Source organism: Anolis carolinensis, chromosome 5, assembly GCF_035594765.1.
Source record: "Anolis carolinensis isolate JA03-04 chromosome 5, rAnoCar3.1.pri, whole genome shotgun sequence".
In the NCBI taxonomy this organism is placed as follows: domain Eukaryota; kingdom Metazoa; phylum Chordata; class Lepidosauria; order Squamata; family Dactyloidae; genus Anolis; species Anolis carolinensis.
In genome coordinates, this window is record NC_085845.1 from 47080600 (window position 1) to 47106153 (window position 25554).

The window sequence follows — 25554 nt, forward strand, 5'->3', positions numbered from 1 at the left end:
TGGAGATATAACCTTATTTGAAACAAATTATGTGATAAAAACCAAAACAGTTTTGTTACAAATTAAGCAAAGTTAGTATCTCAAAGGAAATAAACAGGAGAGAAACTTGCAAGGGTGGTAACTGAAATGTTAGTTATCATAATGTAAATATTTCAAATTGGTTCTGGTGCCATCATAAATATACGGCAAATTCTCATTTTGTTACCTTAATATCTGTTTTTTAAGTCTCATATTTTAAAGCTACCTACTATCAGCTCTGAAAGCTCAGTTCAGTTGAATAAATGTGAAATATCCTAAATTCCAGTAATGTTTCAGATTCATGTATGAAACAATTCAGAATCTTCCCCGAGGCATGCATTGCCACTTTATTACCCAGAATTCCCCATTTACCTGATCGTTGAGCTGCCTCTGCCCTGATCAGGAAGAAGTGAAGCTGATCCAACTTATCAGGCTGATCCCCGATAGACTTCTCCAGCCATATGGCTGACCCAGGGCCTGAAGCCTCCCTCAAGGCGTTCCAGTTCTCTATCAGAGTAAAGAGCTCCGCGAAAGACTTGTGATAGCCCTGTCGCAGCATGTCTATGCAGGTGTTCTTCATGTAGGAATTCCGGTAACTAGAAATTTTAAAAGGCCAGTTTTAGTCCTTTAAATATTCTTCCACTAAAAGGAATCAAGAAACACCACAGAAATAGCAGTATACAGCATTAATTAAGAAGTTACAAGCATTCTGTTTGCCACTGCCTTTTTTCTTTTTTAAATGCCAGCGTATCTTCATGAAAGAACAGAAGAAACCAACAGAAACACTTTAGCATGTACAATTTCTATCAGAGCTGCTTTATAAATATAACAGTGTTCTACAATTGAAATCGGTCAGGAAGGTCAACTCAGTTAACCTAGACAGAAAAAAAGGGAGAAAATCCAAACGTTGTTGTCATTTATTCACTGGAATACAACTCATAGCTTGTTAAAAACAGTGAGCAGCGGGAAAAGTGAGGCATGTGCAGCATGTCAAAACAACGTATATATTAAATAATTTTGCTAGAGGTTACAATGGCTTGGTTTAAAATGTCTGTCATAGTATTTATTAAACTTATTCTCCTTCGATCTTATCTGCCTATGTTTGTAATGCAAGTCATTATTTCTTTTTTAACAATTTGCAATAGTACATTTTAGCTTAAAAATTAAAATATGTTATTAAGATACCTTGGGTCTCTTGGCAGGAGAAAGGTGAGATATCATTTGAACAAATGAATGAATGTCTTCAGCTAGGTCCAGTTTAGTAACGCATACATTTCACAATGTCTACTAAGAAATACACTAATCAGGGACCTTATCATACTAAAGCTTGGGTCCACTTTAAATCCACTTTAGGGAGGGGGCTTTAAACAGCTCAGCCAGACAGGTCCAGGGCCTCACCATACTACAAACCCCAAAATTCTGCAGGAGGCAGAAACCGGATTTAAAGTGGATTCATGCTCTAGCATGATGAGGCAGTAGGATGCAATGCAGAAACGTATTGTACTAGGAAGAATGTATTAGATATACACATTAAAGAATGTGTTACTGTGAGTTTTTTGGATGTTTTGCCTGCATCTGTGGCAGGCATCTTCAGAAGTTCTGAAGACCGTTCACAGGTAATACATCTTTGAAAGTGAAGACACTGATCTCTTTCCACATTTGTAAACTCATTCTAGCATGTTGTATGTCCTTCAAGGCTATCTCACTCACCCTTCTTTCACCCTATTTTTCATCATCATCTATGAATGTAAAAACATTGGAATATATTGTAAGTCTCCTCAAGAATTTGAATTAGCAGAAAGGGCATAAATAAGTTTTAAAATGTAAGCTATATGCAAAAGCAAATATTTTACTGAATTATGCATAGTTCATGTATTTCCTTTCTGTCAAGCAAATGGATTGGAATCCTCAAGTTCAGACATTTCTGCAGTGTGACTGTAAAAGCTGATATGCATCATCCTTCTATAACCATGGGTTCTGCATTATGAATTCAACCAACCATGGCTCAAAACCAATCGGAGGTGCGGAGGGGGATTCCAAAAGCAAACCTTTATTTTGTAGTTCATCAAGCATTGTGCTGATGTGTAGGCATATCTCCTGTCTTCACAGATCAAAAGGTCCTCTACAGTACTCATTTGAGTTTTCGCCACTTAATAGAAGGGAAACCACTTTATTATGCCAGTCCAATATAATAAGACTTGAACATATTTTGGTATTCACAGGAGATCCCAGAATCAAACCTTAGATGTTGATGGCCAACTGTATTCCTCACTCAAGAACAGAATTAGATGTATCATGACTGTATTATTATATAACCATGTGTTATCTTTACTTTTAATTATATATATACATGCCAAAATGTGTCTGTCTTTTTCCAAAATAAAAACAGCAATTTATTGAGCAATTGGACAAGAAATTGGTCTCCCTCTTAGGGTATTCTTCAGTTTCTATTTTTTTTCATTTATAAATCAGCAACAACAAAAACAAGTTTAAACTGAGTTTTATAGGGAAATGATAGCCAAATAAGAGTAGAAAGAAACAAAACTACAACAAATCCATATATCTGGGTTTATTTCGTGTTATTATATTTCCTGTTTGACACCGATACATGAAAAATACATAAAGTCTAATGGTTCATAGGGCAAAGTTATGGAGTACCTGCAGTCTCAACCATATGAGGGTTGTATAACTTGAATGTCAGATGGGCAATAGTATGGATTAGATAGTTTTAACATTTCAGGACTGAAAATACCATGTTCTGGAGAAAATGAAGCTACCAAAGAGCACTGCTAACCAGACGTTCTGGTGCAAGACCAATCTGCAACCACCTGAGGATTCACATACTTTTTCTTGAAGTATATGCCAGATGAGTACTCAGATGCTAGAAGTGTAACTTCTTTTCCTCAAAATTGGCCAGCAATTAAGGTGAAACCTTCAATAGTACTTGGTGAACTTCTGGGAAAAAAGAATTCTGTAATGTGTGAATATGGTGATAATGAAATGTTACTGGAGAAAGATGAATGAGAAGGCAAGGAACTGTCTCTCTTTTTCACCAATGAAAATGTTATGGTGCAACATGATCTAGGCAGAGAACATTACTCTTCTGATGCAGGGAAATCTAGGTCTGAAGTTTGCAGTGTATAACAAGAAACAATTAAACTAGATACAAGGACTTTTCAAGCCAATAGAGAAAGATAGCAGCAAAACAAAGCAAAACAAAAATATGAAAAATATTTTATATAACATTTATGATTCTGTGAACCAACAAAATTCAAAGGTATCCGTTTTTAAAATACACCACTTTTCTATAGGTAGAATGGCCTCTGGGGGCATCTACCGGAAACATAGCAGTATTACAGTTAAATCTTGTTATTCAATTAGTGCTATCTATATATAAGATTGGTGAATAAAAATATATACAAATATAATTGAAAGCACTCTGTATGATCCTTATTTGAAGGATCAATAGTTTTTTCTTGTTGATCTCAAGTAAGATGCAGACAATGAACACAGAAGACAAGTGATCTCATGATTTTATTGCTGCTGGAATTAAGGAATAGTGAATTGACTCATTATATCCCAAATGACATAGTAACTGTTAAAAGTATTTAAGTTCAAGTAAGCTTTTATGGTAAATATAAACTACACAATTTTGAGAGGCCATGTCCAATTTAAGTTTAACTCAAATGCACCCAACCAAGAGGAACTGGATGGCAAAGGTAACATATATACACACAGATTTTTTTGGTGTTGTCCAATGGGTTAGGTATTCTTTTTAGTAAAGTTCAAAGTCTGTGGTTTGAAACAAGTCTTTGCTTCTGTCCTCCTCACATTTGCCTGACTGATTTTTTTGCATAAATGTTAGAATGCAGAAAGGATGGTTTGTAAATAAAGAAGTCAGGAAAATGCATCTTACAAAACTGCAATTATTTTGTTTTGAAACAGGATTTATTAAGACTGAAAACTTATGTAATGTCACTTAACTGTGACTGGACATTGTTTTCAACTCAGTGTGAGAAAGAGGAGTCCAGACCTAACCAGATCATATAGTCCTTGGAACTCTATCAGAGAGCCACACCAAGGCAAAGATTAAGTAAGTTTCAAAAAAATTGGTCGCCACCCCAACTGGCCATTCTTATTGAAATACTAAAAAGCATAATGCTTCTAGTTAAAGAAGGAAGATCAAAATGTCATAAAGAATAATCCTCATGGCCACCATAACATAGCAGCAATGTACTACAGCCAGGACAGCACCACATACAACTACCATAAAGGCACGTGGTATATTTGAGTATCATACTCTAGCCTTAACTAACATACAGTGAATGGCCTAGGAGCTGCAAATTGTCAGCTAAAAGGGAAAAAAATCTTCTTTGTAAAAACTACACATAGTTTTATTCTGTTGCCTATTGAAATGTTTCTTGGACTGATTATAGAAAATCTGCCATTTTGGAAAGCTGCTGTTGTAATAAAAATTGAATGGCTAACAAGAAATTATAAATTCCATGTAAAATTCCATAAGCTGTAGAATGCTTAAATATGATTTAAAATATTTACATTTCAGTTTTATATATCCATTGACTTATTTTCAAACTGTGTTTATATTTACCTATTTTACCACACATTTCATTAAAAGAGAATAAAGATACTTGCATTAGATTAATTACACATAAACTGAATCAGGAATATAGTTCAATTTTAATGTTCCAGTTTTTTAGGTTTTGTTGTTAGTAATAATTAAAAAATCTAATCCTGGAACTTGCATGTTTGGGTGAAATTTAAATCTTTCTTAAATTTCTGTTATCAATTTATTCGCTGAACTTATCTGCAACAAGTTACATGAAAACAACCAGCACTACCACCATCAGGTCAAAATGAAGATTGAAACCTAATATTCTGGAGGAGCAATGAATGAAACCTATGCACAATGAAGGTTGAGAAATATATGTACCTATATACGTTATACATATAAATGTATGTTATATATTTATTGTTTGCCAATGTTAGTGCCACTGCAGTAGCTTTTAAAAATGTTATTGTAAAAAGGGTATAGAATTTACAATGCTGAGTTGACTTTCAGATTTAACAGCAAACATTTTAGTATATATTTTTGTAATAGCTAACAATGTTAAATTTAAGCAAGAACAATTGGTTTATCACTTCATACAATAATAACCAAAGAAGTAGATGTACAAACATTTTCCAATGTGACCTTGACTTAGCAAAGTTTCTTTCCTGACACTCTTTGCCTTTCCTAGAAAGGACACGTTCAGTAGAACTGTTCAATCAAATGTAGATTCACAGCATATCAGTTAAAAAATCTTTAATCAATTCATACATACATACATCTCTTTTTGTTTAAGATCATGCAACAAATCCAATAATGCAAAAGGTAGAAGGCCAATCAATTGTAACCATCTTAAGGAAAACATTGATGAAATGACTGCAAAATAATGGAATTACCTCTCCACTAACCAAGAAAAAATGTTTTGGAACATACTTTTCATATATTCATGATGGGAAAGAAAGCCTTAGTAATTGATATACTATGCATTGTTAAACTGGAATGAATGTGCAATATATGCTTTTATTAAAACATGTTCTGCCAATTGTAAAAGGGTTTTTTTGTGGGAAGGAAAGTGTTATTTTCTCTATCAACACCAGGACAAACATTGTTTTCCAAAAGCAAATTTCTTTTATGTCTTTTTTCTTAAGTAACAAATTCAGTTATCTGTAATTAAAATATGCCAATTTAAAGGAACTCATCTTCTTTTATTACTTGACACCATCAATGTAAAGTAACCGAACAGATTTTTAAAAAATAGTTCAGTGACACTTTAAATATTAGCAGCTGTGGCACAAGATTCTGTAAGCAACATTTTATTTCAAAAGTTACATTTGTATGGACGAAATATATCCCCAACTGCCTTTCAACTCATACATCTATATAGAGGGAGGGAGATCAGTAAAAATCAAGACCAAAATGCTGCAAATGCTGTAACCAAGATCTATGTTCAATGCCTGTGAAATTGAGACTTTCTCTCCATCCCTTGCTCTCTCTGCATCCCTTCATGGTGTTAAAAACTTTCCAGCAGGTTTTAAGGATGTGAGAAAGGAGCAAGTGGTGTTTCTCATAGAAGCGCTAGGATCAGAAGTATTCCACTAGGTGAGTCTCAGACAATAACAGTAATAGTGCAATTTCATGCATTAAATCCTACTGAGTATAAAACTGCAGTCTTAAGTCTGTAATTCTCCTATGCTCAACCAACATGCATCAAATGTCTTATTTTTAAAAATTAGCCAGTGCTAATATTAACTTATTTCTTGTACTGCGATAATTTAACATCTGTAGTGAGAAAGAGACCTACAGTTCCAATTAAACTGGCAAAAAATAGAATTTGCTCATAAGCTCTGCAATTTTGTGCTACAGTCTGCCTTTCAACAAATATACTAATAAACAGTACCACATTCCTATGTATAAACCCCAATTTACCTTCAGATTACTAAAGTTTAAAGGGCATGGTAAAATATACTTTAAATACTCTGTTACCCTATTTTATTGGTCTAGTTCAAACAATGGCAAACCCTTTGTCATAAAAAATGAGCCTGCAGCAGCACTGAGCTCTATATTTTTCCTTTAACAGAATAAAAAAGCTTTCATTTCTGAGAAATGACAATCTACTATTTAAGCTTGAACTCAGGGAATGGTGGCTTGTTCTAATTCCTCTTTGAGTGGAATGAGAAGTAAAGGTTAAAAGCATACACTTCATTATGTCCAAACCAGACCTGACTAAAAAACAATATTTAATATTGGGCCCTTCGAAGAAATATTATCAGAAAGACATAAGATTTGCACACTCCCCCCCCCCCCCAATCTAGACTAAATAGATTTTTAAATTGGAGAAAAAACAACCTGAAACATTTCAGCATAAGATTAAAAAGCAGAATAATTTATGCAAAATCCAGAATATCTATTCTTTAAATTCTAGGTCAAACTCACATTTGTGTTTTGCATCATTTTGCACACTGAATATTTCCATAATAATTCTAGGCACATTTCAAATAAGGCACAATTGTTTACTTGTATCCTATATTCCATACCAAATGCTATTGAACTATTGAGAAATCAAAGCTTTAGGAAACCATAGGACTAAACTTAGCAAAAACAACAAGTTACATTAAAAAGTAAAACTTCAGTTCAGTGTTCTTCTTTATTAAAGTGTGTCTTTGTATTTTATCTTCGCCAGAGTATGATGAGTTTTTGCAAGTAAAATTCTGTTTCCCCTACACTTGCTAATAGTCATGAGAATCTGTAGTTTGCACCTTCCCATTAAAAATGTATTGTATTTTTTGAAATTATTCACCCCGCCTTTTATCCAGATCATGTCTTTGAAAGGAGGAAGTAGATAATAAATGGAATTATTCATGATTTCCCATTAAATATGAAACTTTCTTTTGCAGAGTTTAGAAAATGGAACTTCTACATTATGTACAGAAGTTGATTAGAACTTTTTAACCTTTTCAAGAAAAGTCTTCCCTATTATACAAATGTGTAGAGTAGATTTTCATATAAGGTAAACTATTCATTTACCATACATTCCTATTCTTTTGTCTTTCTCTAATCACATTCATATGCATATCATACTAAAAGAAAGTGTGGGAGCACATTAATCTGAATAAAAAGACACTCTCTTCCTTATTTCTTTCAAACAGAATGTATCTCTGAAAGACCATGTTGCTGAATGAAAACATAGAATTCTGGTCACAACAAGGAAGATTATTAAGAATTATTTAGGCTGGAAAACAATACATATTTAAACAATATTGAAACTGTGGAAGCATTACCCAAAAAAAACAAACCGCGTCATAATGCTGTTTATAACTTGGACAACTTTTCTCACAGTAACAGGGGGTTAGAGAAAAATAGATGTATTTATTTATTTATTTACTTCATTTATATCCTGCCCTTCTCACCCCAAAGGAGACTCAGGGCGGCTCACAACAGGCACAATTCGATGCCAAACATACATAGTAAAAAAACCAACAATTACTTCAAAAGCACATAATTAAAGCATATAAATCTTAAAACCATTATTTAAAAATCACACAATCCAATCCAATTGTAAGTGTGGATGTTCATATTATGAAAGAACAACAACTTATACATTAATAGTAAGGTCATTATCTTGTGGGAATCCTTATGTAGTCTGAAAGGTAACATACTGTGCATATAAACATAGGCTGATCTGTAAAAAACCCTCAACAATTTGCAGCAGTACCAGAATTTAAAAAAACTAGGAGTAACGGGCAACTAAAAAAAAACTGTGATGATGATAATAATCTGTTTAGTGGCTATACAATGCTAATTGTTGCAGTTGCAAGATCAGAAAACCAAAGGAAAAGGATAGTTCAGGGTCATATCACAGAATGACTAGCTTACTTGCATATGAACAAGATGGTTCCATACTACAACATATTAAAAATTACACTTGTTTTTTTCACAAATTATATTTCTAAACTTGGGTGGGGGGATCACTATAATTAGACAGGTATATGTGTATAGATCAAATAAAATCCTACAACTGGCTGCCTATTCACAAAGAATTCACTATCATTAAAATTACTGATAGATCTTCAAAACATTGCTTTACGTATTGATATTCCTTAATTTATAAGGCATCATTTACAGGAACAAGATTGTCAACAAAGATGAGCTAATAGGACTTCTACTTGTTGAAGCTGATTTTCTGTGCTTTTAGAAATATTTTTAAAATGTTAAATGTGTTTGGTGCCTGTCACAAGTGTTAAAGAAGGCAAGTTATAAATCAGTCCTGTATTGTGTGGCTACTCAGATATTACTATGTCCAACAGAGCTTACTCCCTGGAAAGTCTATTTAGAACTGCAGCCACAATGTTATGCAATGCCACCAGAAGTAATAGCTACCTGGGGAAAAATAGATGAATCGGACAGAATAAGGCAGTGGGGAAGCCAAATAGAATTTGGGTTAAGTAAATTAAGTTTGTGGTCCTTTGAATACATATTTGGAAGTATCATGAGTCCCCCTTAATCCTAGCAGACTTCACAGACATGCATAACATTATTTTATAAATATTACACACTCAGGATGTGGATCCTGTTTGAGTGGGTATTAAATGCATAAACCTCAGCTCATGTTAACAGTGCAGTCCTTTACAGATCTGCAATTCACTGACACCAATGAAACTTACACCTAGGTAAATGAGTACAGGACGGCAGCGTGGAATCTGTTATTCAAGGTATGAGAATGTATGTACTGTACTTGAAATCTGCAGTTTTGCCTCACATAATTTATAATCCACATATTTATGGCATATGTGAACTTACCCTTGTTTTACAAATCTATATACAAAACTATATATGATTTCTTGAAAAGGGTTTGTTTGATGAGAAATACAAAGAATTCTTAAAATAGACTGAAGTTATGAGTATACAAAACATTAAATCTGTCTTGATTAAGGCAGCTGCATCTTTCCCCTATTATCCCATATGTGGTTTTTTTTTCTTAAGGAAGAAAACTACTAGAATGGCATCCCTCTGAATCCAGGAATTAAAATAGTTATACATCTTTGACTTTAGTAATTAATTTTAAATGACTTTGTTGGGAAGTAAGGATGAAATCCTATGCTACTTTCCTCAGCGTTGCACAGAATGTTCTAAACACTTCAAAAAGGCAATGTATCAAAGTATACTGGAATAAAAAACATCACATCACAAACCTTTCACTAGAAGGTCATGACAATTTTTACCCATGGTGAATAGCAACTATTTGAGTATTAGTAATCTTCCAATATTTTAAATAAAGACAACTTCATCATATATTCTTCTACTGCAATATGTCCAAATTGCATATCTCATGGACACACTTTAGTAGCCCTGAAATTACTTCTCACATTATAAGGATTGAGTCAGTGAGAAACTGTACTGCCATCTCATATATTGTATACCAGATAGACAGACAGACATTCTATATCAATATTTCATAATGCTAATTGTGGAATACTTCATAAATGATCTCAAGTCTGAACTAAACTCTTCCAGCAAGTACTGTTACCTTCTTTTGTTCTAATTAGAAAAAAATAAGTCTTGGCTTATATTCTATAATAAAATAACAGTACTTTTGGCCAAATGCAAAATAACAGCATAATTTTGCATAGGAAGACTGTATTTGTATTTTTTCAACTAATAAATGTGACAGTTTAAGCTACTGTATCGTCCCTTTGTAATAGTATTGGTAATGAAATGGTGTCCTACTGATTTCTGCTTCTTGTTTCTGAATTTTCTAGTCTCACAATAATAAAAAGACATAGAAAGAATGGTACTGTGTGCTCCAGCATTTGCTCCTGCACTGCAGTACAATGCACAGTACAATTCCTATACATCTCTATTCAAAAGCAAATCTTATTACATTGGGAATTATTTTCAAGTAAGCCCGTGTATAACTGCATCCTTGATTCCTTTGTTTTTTCCTAAATCTTAAAGATCACTTGCATTATGTTATGTTACTACCCAACTCAAAGCAGGAAGAAAGGGGGGAAGGAGGTAGTTATGCAAGGATTTGCTTTCCAGAAAAAGACAAAGCAGGGAGAGACAAGCCCAGAATTCCATATGGCTAAAAGGCTAACTGTTCAGGCTTTGGCAGTGGACTTCATAGAGATCCTAAGCAGTTGGGAAACACCAGGGAAGCCATGTTTTGCTGTATTACCTCAAAACAATACTTTTAGAAAGCTCACTTTATTTTAATACAAGTCTTGTAAAAACCTGTCTTATCGGAAAAGAAAATGTCTGATGGTACATCTAGTGAATGGGATTGCACAAAAATGAAAACATTAAAAAGGAGGCATTGGGAAATTTCAGATAAATCTGCTTCAGATGTGAACAAAATAAATCACATATACATTTCACACACATAAGTAAACATAAAAAACTCCACACACATATATAGATATACAGTTGGCACTGATATGATCTTTTGTACGGAACAAGGCAATGAAAGATGCTAGATGCAATTAAGATACTATTCCCTACAGTGGCAAATCTTGAACAGAAGTTGTGAATTATTACACTAATTTCAATGACACAAGAAAGGCACCAAAATGCTGCTATACAGACTTTTTGAAAAATTCTATGGAAACTGTATATATTTTACAAAAAATAGCATTTCCCCTAGGCTGTTTTTGGACAGAAGCTTTCAAAGAGAGAGCACATGATAAAGAATCAGCACAATAAAACACAACAGGATTTTGAAAAATAATATTTTAGCCTTAAGTGAGTGGTTTTCACAAAACAGGGAAGAAAAATGGAAAGTTTTAATTACTGATAAACAATTAAATGTTTCAAATGTGAAAATAGTTTGGTGAATCATGAATTAACACAGGCACTGAACCAAACGCTTTGATATATGCAAGATAAGTAGCACTGATACATAATTATTTAATATCAGTTTTAATTTTTAAATGCCATGTTCCTCAGAAAATTGCCTGAGGAACTTTAGATTTCAATGAATAACACCAGAAACAAAGAAAACAATAAACTTGTTCTATAAAAAAGGCTTCAGAAAGACCTTACTTACGCAGCAGCCTCTTGTTTTGACAATCCTTTGATATGCATGGCCAAATAACGATCTATGGCATCTTTGCCTTTGATCAAATGCATCCTAAATTTAAATTTAAAAAAATAAAGAACACTGTTAGGTGACTCAGTGTCAAAATCTGCTACATATATTATGAATTAATCTTTGCCGAGCAAAGACAGATATATATTAAAATATTGACAAAGTATTTTATCAAACACATACTATAAACATGTATGCGTATAATTTTAACTCTTTGGTCTGTTGCTATTTCCAGCCGTTTCTTCTTGCAGAAAAGTACACTTGTCTTTGGCAGAAGGTTCTTGTTATTTCTGACTTTCATTTTCACTGTCTATGTTACAAACCTTCTTAGATTCTCCATGTTTTGCAGCAGTTGGACAATCAATGCCCCCTTAAGTATGATAATCAAAATGGTGCACTATCAGAACTGATTGAGACATGGGTATTCTTAGGTAAGCACACAATGACAGCAACTGTACAGAGTAGAGAAGTAGCAAGGGCAGGCAGGCAGAGACTTTCCAAGCCCTTCCCTCTTCAGCCTTTTCTTTCCACTGGTACCAATGGGAAGAAAAATAAGCATGTTAGCTACAGAATTATTATTTCCCCCCAGCCATTCTAGAAGCATCCCATGAAACAAAGGGATTCATAGAATTATAGAACCATAGAATAGTAGAGTTGGAAGAGACCTCATGGGCCATCTAGTCCAATCCCCTGCCAAAGAAGCAGGAAATCGCATTCAAAGCACCCTACTCTATGACGTACCTGCCAACATCAGGTAAGGTAAACAGCAGCTGCTTCCACAATCCCTTAGAACAGCAAAGGGGTGAGCAGTAAGGCTAGTGAGCTACCTCCAGCATGTTAAAAAAAGTGTAGATGTATAAATTTTGGCCACCAAATGAACATCATAAGAAAAGTGGTGGCTGGTAAAAGAAAAGGTTGTCTCTGGATTCATTTTGGATGAAGCTTTCATGCAGGTTCAAAAGATTTTGTTTCCTTATGCAAGGTGGACCTGACCTGTGTTATTTCACATGAGCATCTTTTCAGCTTCAAGGTAATCTGCTGAAACATGTTGAACTACTCTTCTTTGTTGTGCAGGAGCCTACTTCTATTTTTTTCAAGCTATTGCCATCTTTGGTACAATTTTTTTCTGTTAAATAAATAATGCCTAGAAATACATCTACCCAAAATTGGGGTTTCTCATATGGTCTGAATTCAAGGTGCTGATTAATCACACTGAAAGCCTTAATTAGCTTGCGCCCTCAATATCCAAAAAAGCCCATCTTCCTAATTATGCTTTCCTGAGGTCTGCAACAAGAATTCCCCCCTGTGTATATCCGCATTGGCACTCACCCCGATTTCATTTTGGGCATCAAATAAAAACACTGACTTATTAAAAGCCTAATTATATTATCCACAACTGTATATATACATGCTTTTAATCGTTTAATTTTTTTTACAATCGTTAGCATTGCTTAATATGGTTTTAGGACGTTTACATTATTTCTGTTTTAAATTTTAAATTGCTTAAATTGATTTTCTTGTAAGCCACAAAGTTCTCTTAAATTTTCATATAAACAAGTGAAATCCCATAAATACTGACTCAAAACTACAAAGGTATGCCATGGTTTTCCAGTATAAGTATATCCATATTTATGAAAACACCCTTCATTTTAAAGCTAATGCCATTTTCTCACAAAAGCATTTTGCATTCCTTCCTGCTTTTTATCCATTATGCACAGTTATCTTTGCTAAATGAATTCTTGACTTAAATATTTACTATCTTAAATAATCTGACAAAGCTAAACAGATAACACATCATCTAGGCCAAAAATGCATACGTTTGGTAATAAAGACATGGAACTTGGGCCTAAATCAAACTGTTAGTCCCAAATTCCCAGTAGTAGATCCACTGGGATTTACTATAATTGTAAATAATACGATTTCCTGAGCTATATGGGCATAATTTTATATTCTTGATATCAGTGTCATAGAATCATAGAGTTGAAAGAGACCACAAGGGCTATCCAGTCCTCTGCTGTGCACTTCTGACAGAGACTGATCCAGCTCCTGTTTAAAAACTTCCAGAAAAGAAGACTCTATCACACTCCAAGGCTGTGTATTTCACTATTGAACAGCTCTTGCCATCAGGAAATTGTTCTTAATGTTGAGGTGGAATCTCTTTTATTGCAGTTTGAATCCATTGCTGCTAGTCTCTGGAACAGCAGAAAACAATTTTGTCCCCTCGTCACAATATGATATCCTTTCAAAAATTTAAACATAGCTATCAGGTCATTTCTTAAACTTCTCTTCTCCAGGCTAAACATACCCAGTTCCCTAAGCTGTTCCTCCTAAGGCAGTGGTTCCCAGCCTTTGGGCCTCCAGGTGTTTTGGACTTCACCTTCAAGAAATCCCAGCCAGTTTACCAGATATTGGGAACTGTGGGAGCTGAAGTCCAAAATACGTGGAGGCCCAAAGGTTGGGAACCACTGTCCTAGGGCTTGGCTTCCAGACTATTTACTATTTTGGTCACCCTTCTCTGGGCACATTCCATTTGTCAATGTCCTTCTCGAATTGTGGTGTCCAGAACTGGACACAGTATTCCAAATGAGGTCTGATGAATGCTTCCTTGGATCACATGCCAAGAGAAAGGCGAGGTATAAATCAAATAAATAAGCATTTTAACAGGCAGCGATCCTAAATTCAACTTCTGTATTATTTTCTATTTGAAAAGGGCATTTCCTGTGCCTAAAAAAATATAATGAAACTGTCCCTTCATATCATTTGGGGAGTGGGGGAGACTGAAGCATTAAAAAAACTCCTCTGGGAAGTGCTGAGGGTCACAATATGGCCCTTAAACCTTAATTTCTCCACTCATGCTTTATGGTTTTAGGAACCACAATCAAATACAGCAATCAAGCAAAAGAAAATAGAAACAAAACACACACACCTTGCAAGGTTTGGTGAAGGACACTTTATATCTTCCATACTTGGGTGAGCTTTGGGACTTCTCTTTGGCACCGGAGGAAATATACTCATTTTGAACTAAGAAAAATACAAAATACTTTTAAGCAATTCGTTAAAATAGTTTTCACTTCTCTAAAGCATTCACTACAAAAATGTATAAAGCTATTAAACTAACTCATTATGTTAAAAAGAATACGTTAATACATCATTGTTAAAAAGCATACGAAATAGCACTTGCGCACATAGAAGGAGGCATGACAAAATGTTACTTCAAAGTATGTTGTTACTACTTGTAAACTTCTAAGAAAAATGAAGACAGGGGAAATCTTGTAAATGAGATTTCTCAGGAAATTTTGAAAGATGAGCATATTCCTCACTCTCAAAAAATAATGCTTGGAATAATGCTCTGTTGACATTGTCACATAGATATGAAAAACACTGATGTTTAAAGAGGAACAATTGGAAAATTAAAACACTTGATTATACAACCAAGTTGTGATATATCAAGTAGGTTCATTGAACAAAATAAGTATAACTAGAGCAACAGAATGTGTTAACATAGCTGTTTTTTATTGGCTAGGAAAAGTAAAGATAACTGTCTCCTTCATTGAATTACCAGTAGTATTTGTCAAATCAGTATTTTAATTTTTGCCTCAAATATTCATGTACTTGTAGAAGAACACTTCTACAAATAGTGTGGTCTGAAAGGTCAATTCTTCTTTATTTTAAAAAGAAACAGGACCTAAATATGTATAGAACCTATTATTGTCAACCTCACAAAAAAATATAATGAACGTGGTTTGCATATCATTAATAACGCTATATACAATAGTTAGCTAGTGTGTTGCAATGACAATATGATAGCTACCTAATACCATAATTAGTCTTATATGAACAGAAGTGTTATATCTTTTAAGCAGAACAAAAAATCCCTAAGACAGAGCAGTCTAGCTTGTCATTTTGAAGTTCATAAATGCTAATGGGACTTTTTTGTCATATAGAGCACTGTGTTTTTTCCCCCACGTACTCAGCTTACACTTCCTACCATTAAAGGTACAGCTGCCAGTTCCTTCGTTTTGCACGCCTGTGATCTAAGAATGTTAGCAGCAGGAGCACCCTTACTCTTAAATTTGGTTTAATGTAGGTATTGTAAGCCCTGCTGGCAGGCCTCGAGGCACAAACTTTTAATGGAAGTAGAAACAAGGCACTTGAAAAATAGAAAGAAAGTTCTCTAATTGTTAGAGCTATTGCAAGGAAATTTACTTTGCTTTAAAAGTAAGAACAATTGACAAGTGGGGAGTAATAGCAATAGCTGAAAGATAGCATACGCAACTATGCAAGGTTAGATGAAGACTAATATAAACTTCATCTGTTTAGAACTTCTGAATGAATTACAAACAAATGCAAATATGAGCTCAACTAATTAATTGAACCTTTTCCTTCCTATAATGGCAACTGCTTCCTGCACTCTTTCACTAAACTTGCATGCTGGAAGATACTTGGGCTGGATCTATACTGCCTTATATCCCAGGATCTGACCCCAGATTATCTACTTATCCCAAATTATCTTGTAGTCTAGACTCATATAAACCAGTTATATAGGGCAGTGTAGATCCAGCCTAAAACAGCTGCTCCTGGAGCTCTTGCTTTATAGCATTAGATTCTTAAAACTGTTGTGAAGCATACTTTCACCACAATTACCATAAACCTAATTTGGAGTGTGATCACTGTAGTATTCTAAGGACTATTTGAGGCAGCAACAGTTCTTTGCTCCCGTCATAATCGGCGAAAAAGATTTCGTGAGAGTGGCAAAGGAGTCAGAGCAGGGAAGATGATCATGACCAGATCTTATAATGTAACATAATGCTCATAATGGAGATCTTATAATGTTCCCAATTACAAAACCGAGGTCGGGTCAAGACATTATAATGAGCCAAGATTAACATGAGCTAATATGGATCTGATCTCTTTCTAAACTAAGTCTACAGAATCTTGCCCATCAGCTACAAAGGACCAAAAATACAAACTAGACCTTTCTGAATGGGCATTTGGCAGCATAAATGCCATGAGTGTATTTATCTCAGTACAAGAAGTCTGTAGAACATGTATTCAGGATCAATTTAAAATGCACTGTAATTGTACTATTCAAGAGACCAATCTAAGCACATAGTATTCACCATCATCATAAGGAGATGTTTTATTTTAAGGTATAAGAACTCGTGATGATGATGATGATGATGAATACTATGTACAGAAGGCAATCCTTGACAGTGCAACTCAACTGAAAGCAGAATGTTCACTACTGGCATCAAAAGGTGGTTCAGAAGGACAACTACACTTGTCATATCCACATTCTCTGACACTTGTCCATGCACTTTATCAAAAGCCCTTGAAATTGTGTATTTTCTCATGCTCGACCCCTATTTATCCCTAGTACCACTATGTTTATATCATTAACTCATTTTGCTTGGTCATTTTATGTTATATTGTATGTTATGTTTTAACTGATTATTTTACTTGGTTGTTGTACCATTGTTTTTAGTTACTGATATGTGTTTTAAATTGTTATACTTTGTTATACTTTGTTTCTGTGTTGAGCTCGGCCCCATGTTAGCTGCCCCGAGTCCCTTCGGGGAGATGGTGGCGGGATAGAAAAATAGATTATTATTATTATTATTATTATTATTATTATTATTCAAGGCTTGAATTGTAATAATTCAAGATGACAAACACTTACAGTTTACTGAAGTGTAATTCTATGCTTGTTCTTTTAAGATATCTGGAAAGGAAGAGATTATAACATAAAGACAAAAAAATATAATTTTTGGAATATGAATGACTGAACAAAAAAGGCCCATCCTGACATGCACATCCCGTGAGGAGCATTCATATTATATATCACAAAAATTCCAAGATGTACATATATGCATGATCAGTACACAGAAACACATTGCCTGAGCAATCTCTGTTACTGATGTTTCAACCTGATTGTCCTCATTGTGATGCAGCACTTTAATTGTCTACATGTGACTTAATGACCATAATTTATGATACAGAAAAAGTGCACCATCAGACAGAAGAACCAAGAATTTCAGTGTAACAAATCTTCCCTCTTGAAATGATGTTGATTCTCTCTTATCAATTCTCTTAGCCATACTTGGAAAGATCTAAGCCACGTCCTGAGCAGGAAAAGTTTGAAGCTTCCTCAGATGTCATTCTGTTCAGAAGAGTGTAGTACTTTTTCTTTACTGTTATTTGATAACACATGCCCAGTGTGAAATACATCTCACCACGTTAAAACAGTGGATGTGGCTCTTAATGAGACATGCCACATTATCACAGGCTGTCTACGCCCCACACCACTGCAGAAATTATACTGTTTAGCTGGCATTGCACCACCTGACATCGGCTGGGAAGTAGCAGCCAGCATAAAAGAACCAAGGCATTGACATCTCTGGTCCATCCCCTCTTCGGGTTTCAGCCAGCATGCCAACGCCTTAAATCAGGAAATAGTTTTCTAAGATCTACAGAGATGCTCGCAGGAACACCTCAGCAAGTGAGAGTCCAAAACTGGCAGGCTAAAACACGGAATTTCAATCAGTGGCTGATGCCAGATGAGAAACTCCTTCCTGGGCACATAGAAGACTGGTCGACTTGGAAGGCGCTGAACAGACTGCACTCTGGCACTATGAGCTGCAGAACTAACCTTAAGAAATGGGGCCACAAAGTGGAGTCCACGACATGCAAGTGTGGAGAAGAGCAAACAACAGACCACCTATTACAATGCAGTCTGAGCCCTGCCACATGCACAGTGGAGGACCTTCTCACAGCGACACCAGGGACACTCCAAGTGGCCAGCTACTGGTCAAAATACATTTTGTATAATGCCAAGTTTTTTAAAACTTTGCGTTTTCTGATACATTACAACTTGTACCCTCGGTTCGCTTCTGATAAATAAATAGGAGACACTGACCTCAAAAATCAACCCCTCCCCAATTTATTTCTCTGGCTAGGGGCCTGCTCCAAAGTATTGAGCCATGGCAGTTAAAGCGGTGTCAAACTGCATTCATTCTACAAATGTAGATGTACCCTAAGCCTATGTCTGTGTCAGAATCACCTACCTGTCTGTCACCTTTCTCGCCTCTTCCCTGGGGCTGAAACAAACCCTGTTGCCAGGTGGACCGAGGCACGCGTCTTCTGAGGGATTTAGCTTAAATCACATCAGCTACACACAGAACAGTCTTCAAATCTCCTGCTGTCTCAAAAGGAAAGACCTCAACCCAGCAGCAGAGAAAGTAGAGGGCGCGAGGCTACCCTGATTCTCCCCTCTCATAAAAACACACTTAGTAGGCCTCAGATTCTGAGAAAGACGCCCCAGGGTCACCATGGCAACAACCCCCTTGCAACGCTCAGCCCAAGCCACGCCCTCCCAGGCCTGGCGGAGGAGAAGAGTGCGGTTTCCCGCCAGTAAGCGTCACCGCGTGACGTCATGCAGTGACGTTTCACTCGGCCTTCCGCCTGCGCTGCGCGGTGTATCAGGGTCCAGGTTTTCACCATTCAATGGCTGCTTCAAAGCAATTTGACAATACTTTTCAGTGCTGTGGCTCAGTGAGTGCTATGGAATCATGGAAGTTGTATTTTTGCAAAGTCTTTACCTTTCCTAACAGATGAATAAAATCCCACATTATCTGCTTTGAACTAGAATATATGGCAATGTGGACTCAGATAACCCAGTTCAAAGCAGATATTGTGGGTTTTTTTGCCTTGATGTTCTGGGAGTTTTTTCTTCTTCTCTGTAGCCCTTTTAAAAGGAAAATTATTTCCATAATATTCTCATTTAGAATCATGAATAAAATACATTTGCCAGCCCAAAATTACTTCTAAAAACTATGTAATAGGAAGACTCTTATGCAAGACTATGTGCAGGATCAGATCATTGCAGTTCCTGGCCGTGGCTAATTTTTCTCAGGCCCCTTCCACACAGCTGTATAAAATTCACATTGAACTGGATTATATGGCAGTGTAGACTTAGATAACCCAGTTCAAAGCAGATATTGTGGATACTCTACCTTGACATTCTGGGTTTTATGGCTGTCTGAAAGGGCCCCCAGTTGCTTTTTGTGAAAATGAGTGATTTCTGCCTGCTTGATGTTGGAGATGAATGGAAGAGATAAAAGTTGTTTTTCAATTTGGCTTTTATTTATTTCGTGTCAAAAGCATTGCATAAAAAATAAGTTTAAAAGTGATAAAGGAATCACAAGCACAAGCTAAATACTTTAAGACCAAAAGCAGGCAACAGAGGAGTGGTGGTTCTCAAGAAGCTTTTCCTTGATTTGAGGCTACTGGGAGGAGGCTGATAGTCATGCAGTGGGTGGCTTTCACAATGTTCAACCTTATTTCTCTCACAGTTAGCAGCAACCTCCCGTCGTACATGGGGGGGGGGGGGGGGATGCCAGCTAACTTGTAGAGTTTATCAGCAGGTGTAGGTTTAAGACATCCTGTGATGATTCTGCATGTTTCATTCAATGCTATGTCCACCTGCTTCGCATGAGCAGACTTGTGCCAGACAGGACAGGCGTACTCAGCAGTTGATTTGGTGATAATTTGGTTATAATGGTGGCTTCTTTCATTTTCCCTGCTTGTGATAAACTGGCATGACAAAAGAGTAAACCCATGTGGACAATTTCAGTAGAAAGGAGGAAACCATAAAAATGAACAAAATCAGGCTACCAGTATTTTAAAAATTCTAAAGTCAGGACAGTAAATAAAGAACAACACTCAGAAACAGGGGAATTCCAGACATGACTCAATTAGGACCAGCTAACACCTCCCAACAAAGGATCCCCCAGGCAGGAAGCAGCCAGGTTTTGAAGCTGCAAGGGCATTCCATGCTAATCAAGGTGGCTAACTGTAACACCCGCATTTTCCTCAAACAGGCAAGAGTTCTTTCTCCCACCCTGGACATCATTCCACATACAGTATATATAAACCCCACTTTCCAACAGGCCTCACAACCTCTGAGGATGCCTGCCATAGATGTGGGCGAAGTATCAGGAGAGAATGCTTCTGGAACATGGCCATACAGCCTGGAAAACTCACAACAACCCAGTACATGCATTGTTTACAGTTCAGAGCCAATGTAGCCCTGTTTGTAACAAATAAGTAATGTTTAAATTCCATTTGTAATTGTGGTTTGAATAAACTGCTTTTTGTATTCCAAACATTCTTTTTCCCCACCAAAAACCAAAATAGACTGATGTGTTTAATATTCCAAAGTAAGGAAATAAGATTGCATCAGTATTTTCTGTTAGTGTCACACTTAGTATTAATTTTAGATGGCACATCTACATTGTAGAATTAATGTAGTTTGACTCTACTTTAACTGCTATACTCAATGCCTTGTAGTTTGTTGAGGTGCCAGTATTCTTTGGCAGTGAAGACTAACTACCTTGCAAAATTACAATTCCCAGGATTCCATAGCATTGACCCCTGTTATTTGTCCCATTTATTTCCTCAAGATGGTATCTTCACCTTCTTCGATTACATACCAAGGAAAAAATGTCCAATGCAGCCTAGTAACTATACTAATTGCTATAGAGATATTCTCCTGTCCATATGATTTCATTAAAAGATATCATGCTAATTAAAACTACATTCAGTCATTTCTTTTTCAAATAAACATGCACTTTTTTTTGGTTTCCTCTGACTGATTAGCAAGACACCCTGTTCGCATCTGTGTAAACAACAGCATACTTACTAAAGTAATCTGTCTTTTCTTTCTAATGATAGACATACTTTGTATTGAACCGTATGCAGAAGTGTCTGTGCATCATGTGTTCCTTTGTTTAACTTTCTGTTTGAGGAACGTGATGGCAACCAAAGTGCCACTGAAGATCAAACAGACTTTCCGCAGAGAAATCATTGAAGGTATCTCTACTCTTGCTTTTCATTAATATGCTCCAATGTACTGGGATAGTGTCATGTTCCTTGTCATGAGAGTTTAGAAAGCCAGAACTTTTACTCCATACACTGTTCTCAGTTTCACTGTGATTGTAATCCTAAAATGTATTTCTCACTTCTCATGTTTTGGATCAGGTGCAAGGGATCTTCTAATTTGCAATAAGCTGTGAGATGTCAAAGATTGAGTTCTCTGCATTGTAGACCCCATCTACACTGCCATATTGGTCTGTGTAGACTCATATAATGCAATTTTATCATGCATAATCAATTCATGTGAAGTGCAACTTGTAAATACAGGAAACTATTGCCTTAGTTATGCTTCTTGTGTAAAATCTTACAATCTTGATGAACTCACATGCCAAGTAAGCATCCATCCATTAATTCTTAGGTTAGGGTGTAGAATGAATGCAGTTTGACACCACTTTAACTACCATGGCTCAGTGCTATGGAATCCTGCTGGGGCACCCACAGAGAAGGCAAAACTGGCAGAATTCCCTAGCATTGAGTCATGGCAGTTAAAGTGGTGCCAACTGCACTCATATATTGTAGCCTTAGATAGTAAGGCTTTTATCAAACATACTTATGAGAGAAAGAACGGAAACATAGGCCCGTATCTTTGATAGTTCAATAGATTCTGTATTTCTTTTCCTGCAAGTGATTTCATATTATTAGTATTCAATTTTATAAATGCATTTCTTGTAAAAGTTAAAGTAACAATAGATGGTCCTAGTTTCCTCCGTATAATTGTCTGGTCTCATTACTTCTTACGGTAGTAGGTGAGAAAATACTTCCCATTACATATCCTACTATCATCTACTCACATAATATCAGACTATCATTTCAACAGTCCTAACCCAATCTGAAAGAAGTTATCTCTTATATTCTCTGAAATACAGGTGTCATTGAGAATAACTAAACTCTGACATGTTTTTTGAACCATTTTACAATGAGATAATGTTTTTGTTTATTCAGAAGTAAGTATCATTAATTTCCAAGGGGTTTGCTTATCAATTGGTTGGAAGTTGAAAGAAAAGATAACAATTTTGGGGAACATGGAAGGTAGTAGAAAAGATGGGAGACCATGCTTCAGGAAAATTGATTTAATAAAAGAAGCCATGGCCTGAGCAGAGCATCCTGGCTCTTGGGTGTTTCTCATTAATAGGATCACAGTGAGGGCAGAATTCAAAGATATAGTCTGGAATTTCATTATGGAAAATAGTTTTGTAGCAGCTTTGAGACTAAGGCTTGATCTACACTGCCCTATATCTCAGGATCTGGTCCCAGATTATCTGCTTTGAATTGGATAATATGAGTCGACACTACCAGATAATCTGGGATTAGAGAATAATTTGGCATCAGATCCTGGGATAAAGGGCAGTGTAGATCCAGCATGAGATAAAGAAGTTGGTGGCATAAGCTTTCATGGACTAAAGTCTGCTTCCCCAGAGGCATGGAGTGAGTAGTTCCTGTGTTTCTCCAAAAATAAGACAGTGTCTTATATTATTTTTTGTTCCCAGAGACATGCTAGGTCTTATTTTCAGGGGATGTCTTATTTTGCTCCCTCCTCCTCCACCGAAGAAGGCACGCACAAGGAGGAGGAGGAGGGAAAGGCACGGGCCTTTCCCTCCTCCTTCACGCCGCACGCACCTTCCTTGGTGGCGGTGGCTCCCTCCTCCTAGGTCTTGCTTTCGGGGGATGTCTTATATTTAGCAATTCACCAAAACCTCTATGGGTCTTATTTTCAGGGGATGTCTTATTTTCGGGGAAACACAGTAGGAACAAACCCTAATGAGCAAACTATGTTGAATAGCCATAGAAATGCAAAATGTGTGAATATACTGATGAACTGAGAAGGTTACCATGTTCATTGTGAGACAAAGGCTGGAGCCAGAATAAGGCTCAATCTACACTGACCTGTAATCCAGTTCAAATCAGATAATCTGGATTCAGAAATTGGATTTCATGGCAGTGTAGATTAGGCCTATGTTCACAGCCATATGAATGCTGGAGAGTTGCTAGAATGAAGTGTGCTACATGTGCTGGTGCCTCCAGTGGCGCAGCAGGTTAGACTGCTGAGCTGCTGAACTTGCTGACCAAAAGGTTGATATTTCAAATCCGGGGAGCGCGATGAGCTCCTGCTGTTCGCCCCAGCTTCTGCCAACCTAGCAGTTCAAAAACTTGCAAATATGAGTAGATCAATAGGTACCATTCTGGTGAGAAGGTAACAGCGTTCCATGCAGCCATGCCAACCACATGACCTCGGAGGTGTCTACGGACAACTCCGGCTCTTCGGCTTAGAAATGGAAATGAGCACCAACCCTCAGAGTACTACAGGACATCAGGGGAAACCTTTTACCTTTACCTATATGTGCTGGGAACCAGAAAGAAGATATAATAAACTGGTCAAGGTTGCCCTCATGAGGCTGGTGTGTTAACTACTGTAATAGTGTGCCAGGAAACCACTGTTTCTGTTCAACACACTGTTGATGGACTGGAGTTAGTAGATGTATTTCATTTCCACTGTTTGGCTTCAAGGATTAGATTTATGCAAAAAATTATGTAGTTAAAATGAAATTCCAATGCTCTGCTGGAAATGTTAATACTAGTCTCTGGATAATGTTGGACTTCTATTTTTGTTTGAAGTTGCACTATGTCAATAGATTTACGACTACAAAACTTATAAACATTGTTTATGCATTCACAGTAAGTAGGATAAATCAATGGAGAGAATTCTGTAGTACTGTATATGTAATCTTGTTACTTTTTTTGCATCAGCATTTTCTTCTTGGCTTTCTACAAACTTAGGTTACAATCCTGTTCATACTTCTCTGAACTTAATGGAGTTTATGCTGAACAGATATAGAAGGAAAGTACCTTTAAAGTTACAAATCCCTGTTCGTCTACAGGCTCTCCCAGACAGGCCCTATATCCCAGGATCTGATCCCAGGTTTTTTGCATTAAACTGGATTATATGAGTCCGCATTGCCAGATAATCTGGGATAAACAGAAAACCTGGGATCAGATCCTGGGATATACGGCCTGTCTGGAAGGGCCCTGTGTTTAAAAAGTGAAGCCATCTCTCCAGCTGTAGATTGTGATGTATAATGATCCAAAACTGTGTATGATATTTGCCCTTTTACAAATTGTTGTACAAAAGATATCATGCCACAGCACCAGAAAGCAAGTGTCCTCCTGCTTGTAACTGAGCAAACGTTGAACTCTATTACTTCACTTTTTCTTTGTTGACATTTATCCGAGAAACATAAATAATAAATACTGTATATTATTTATCTCAATTGCAACTTATCACCAAAATACTCATTTTAAACACTGGTAACAGAAGCTCATACATACATCGACCATGACATGATTATGAAGGAATCCTATATGAACTAATAAGAAATCCAACAACTAACAAAAGTACAAAATGTTGAACTTGTGTAGTCAGACATGTCTCTCTGGAAAGCAGGCTGTTATCTTCCCTTCCTGAGCATGAAAGACCTCAACTTCTTCATTGCCTCAGGCAAGTGAATGTGAAGGTCTCCTTCATGAGTGAATGAAAGGTGATCAGAACATAGGCCAAGATACTATTTATTCTGTGTAGTTTATGGTGGCTTTGTGGGTTTTTTATTTTGTATTTCTGGGGAGTGGGGGAATCAGAATGCATAACAACAGATTCAAAGAATGGTGGTGAGCTTTCCTTTTTGTATTTGTGTCTTCCACACAATAGGATGGACTACTACATCCATACTTCAGAATTAAATAACAAAGCATTTTAAAAGAAAACAAGAAAAAATAAACATTTATGTTTGTATAAAGCTGTCTCGGAACATTGCTCTCTGGATGGTTCACAGCATGAACTAGTAATACAGCTTTAAAACATAAAATGAACCAACAATTTGTGATATAACTATTTCTAATATGATATTTTGCTGCAGAGATTCTGAAGAAACAGATTTCAAATATGTAACAGAACACCAAA

General features: G+C 36.3%; 1 protein-coding gene across 4 annotated transcripts in view; it reads right to left on the minus strand.

Moving 5' to 3' along the window:
* The window catches only part of ttc29 (tetratricopeptide repeat domain 29), a 107077-nt gene extending 87971 nt beyond the window's left edge, over positions 1-19106 (minus strand). The window contains exons 1-5 of one of the 4 annotated variants that reach the window (XM_008112015.3): positions 18734-19106; positions 17350-17391; positions 14596-14690; positions 11628-11711; positions 391-614 (exon numbers count right to left, since the gene is read on the minus strand). In XM_008112015.3, coding sequence (XP_008110222.1) covers positions 391-614; positions 11628-11711; positions 14596-14684 — 397 coding nt within the window. In that variant the 5' untranslated portion in view covers positions 14685-14690; positions 17350-17391; positions 18734-19106. Of the gene's footprint in view, positions 1-390; positions 615-11627; positions 11712-11992; positions 12214-14595; positions 14691-17349; positions 17392-18733 lie in introns of those variants that run through there. The other 3 variants (XM_008112014.3, XM_003221690.4, XM_062980955.1) reach the window with 3 other exon arrangements.
* Between the last annotated feature and the right edge of the window lie 6448 nt (positions 19107-25554).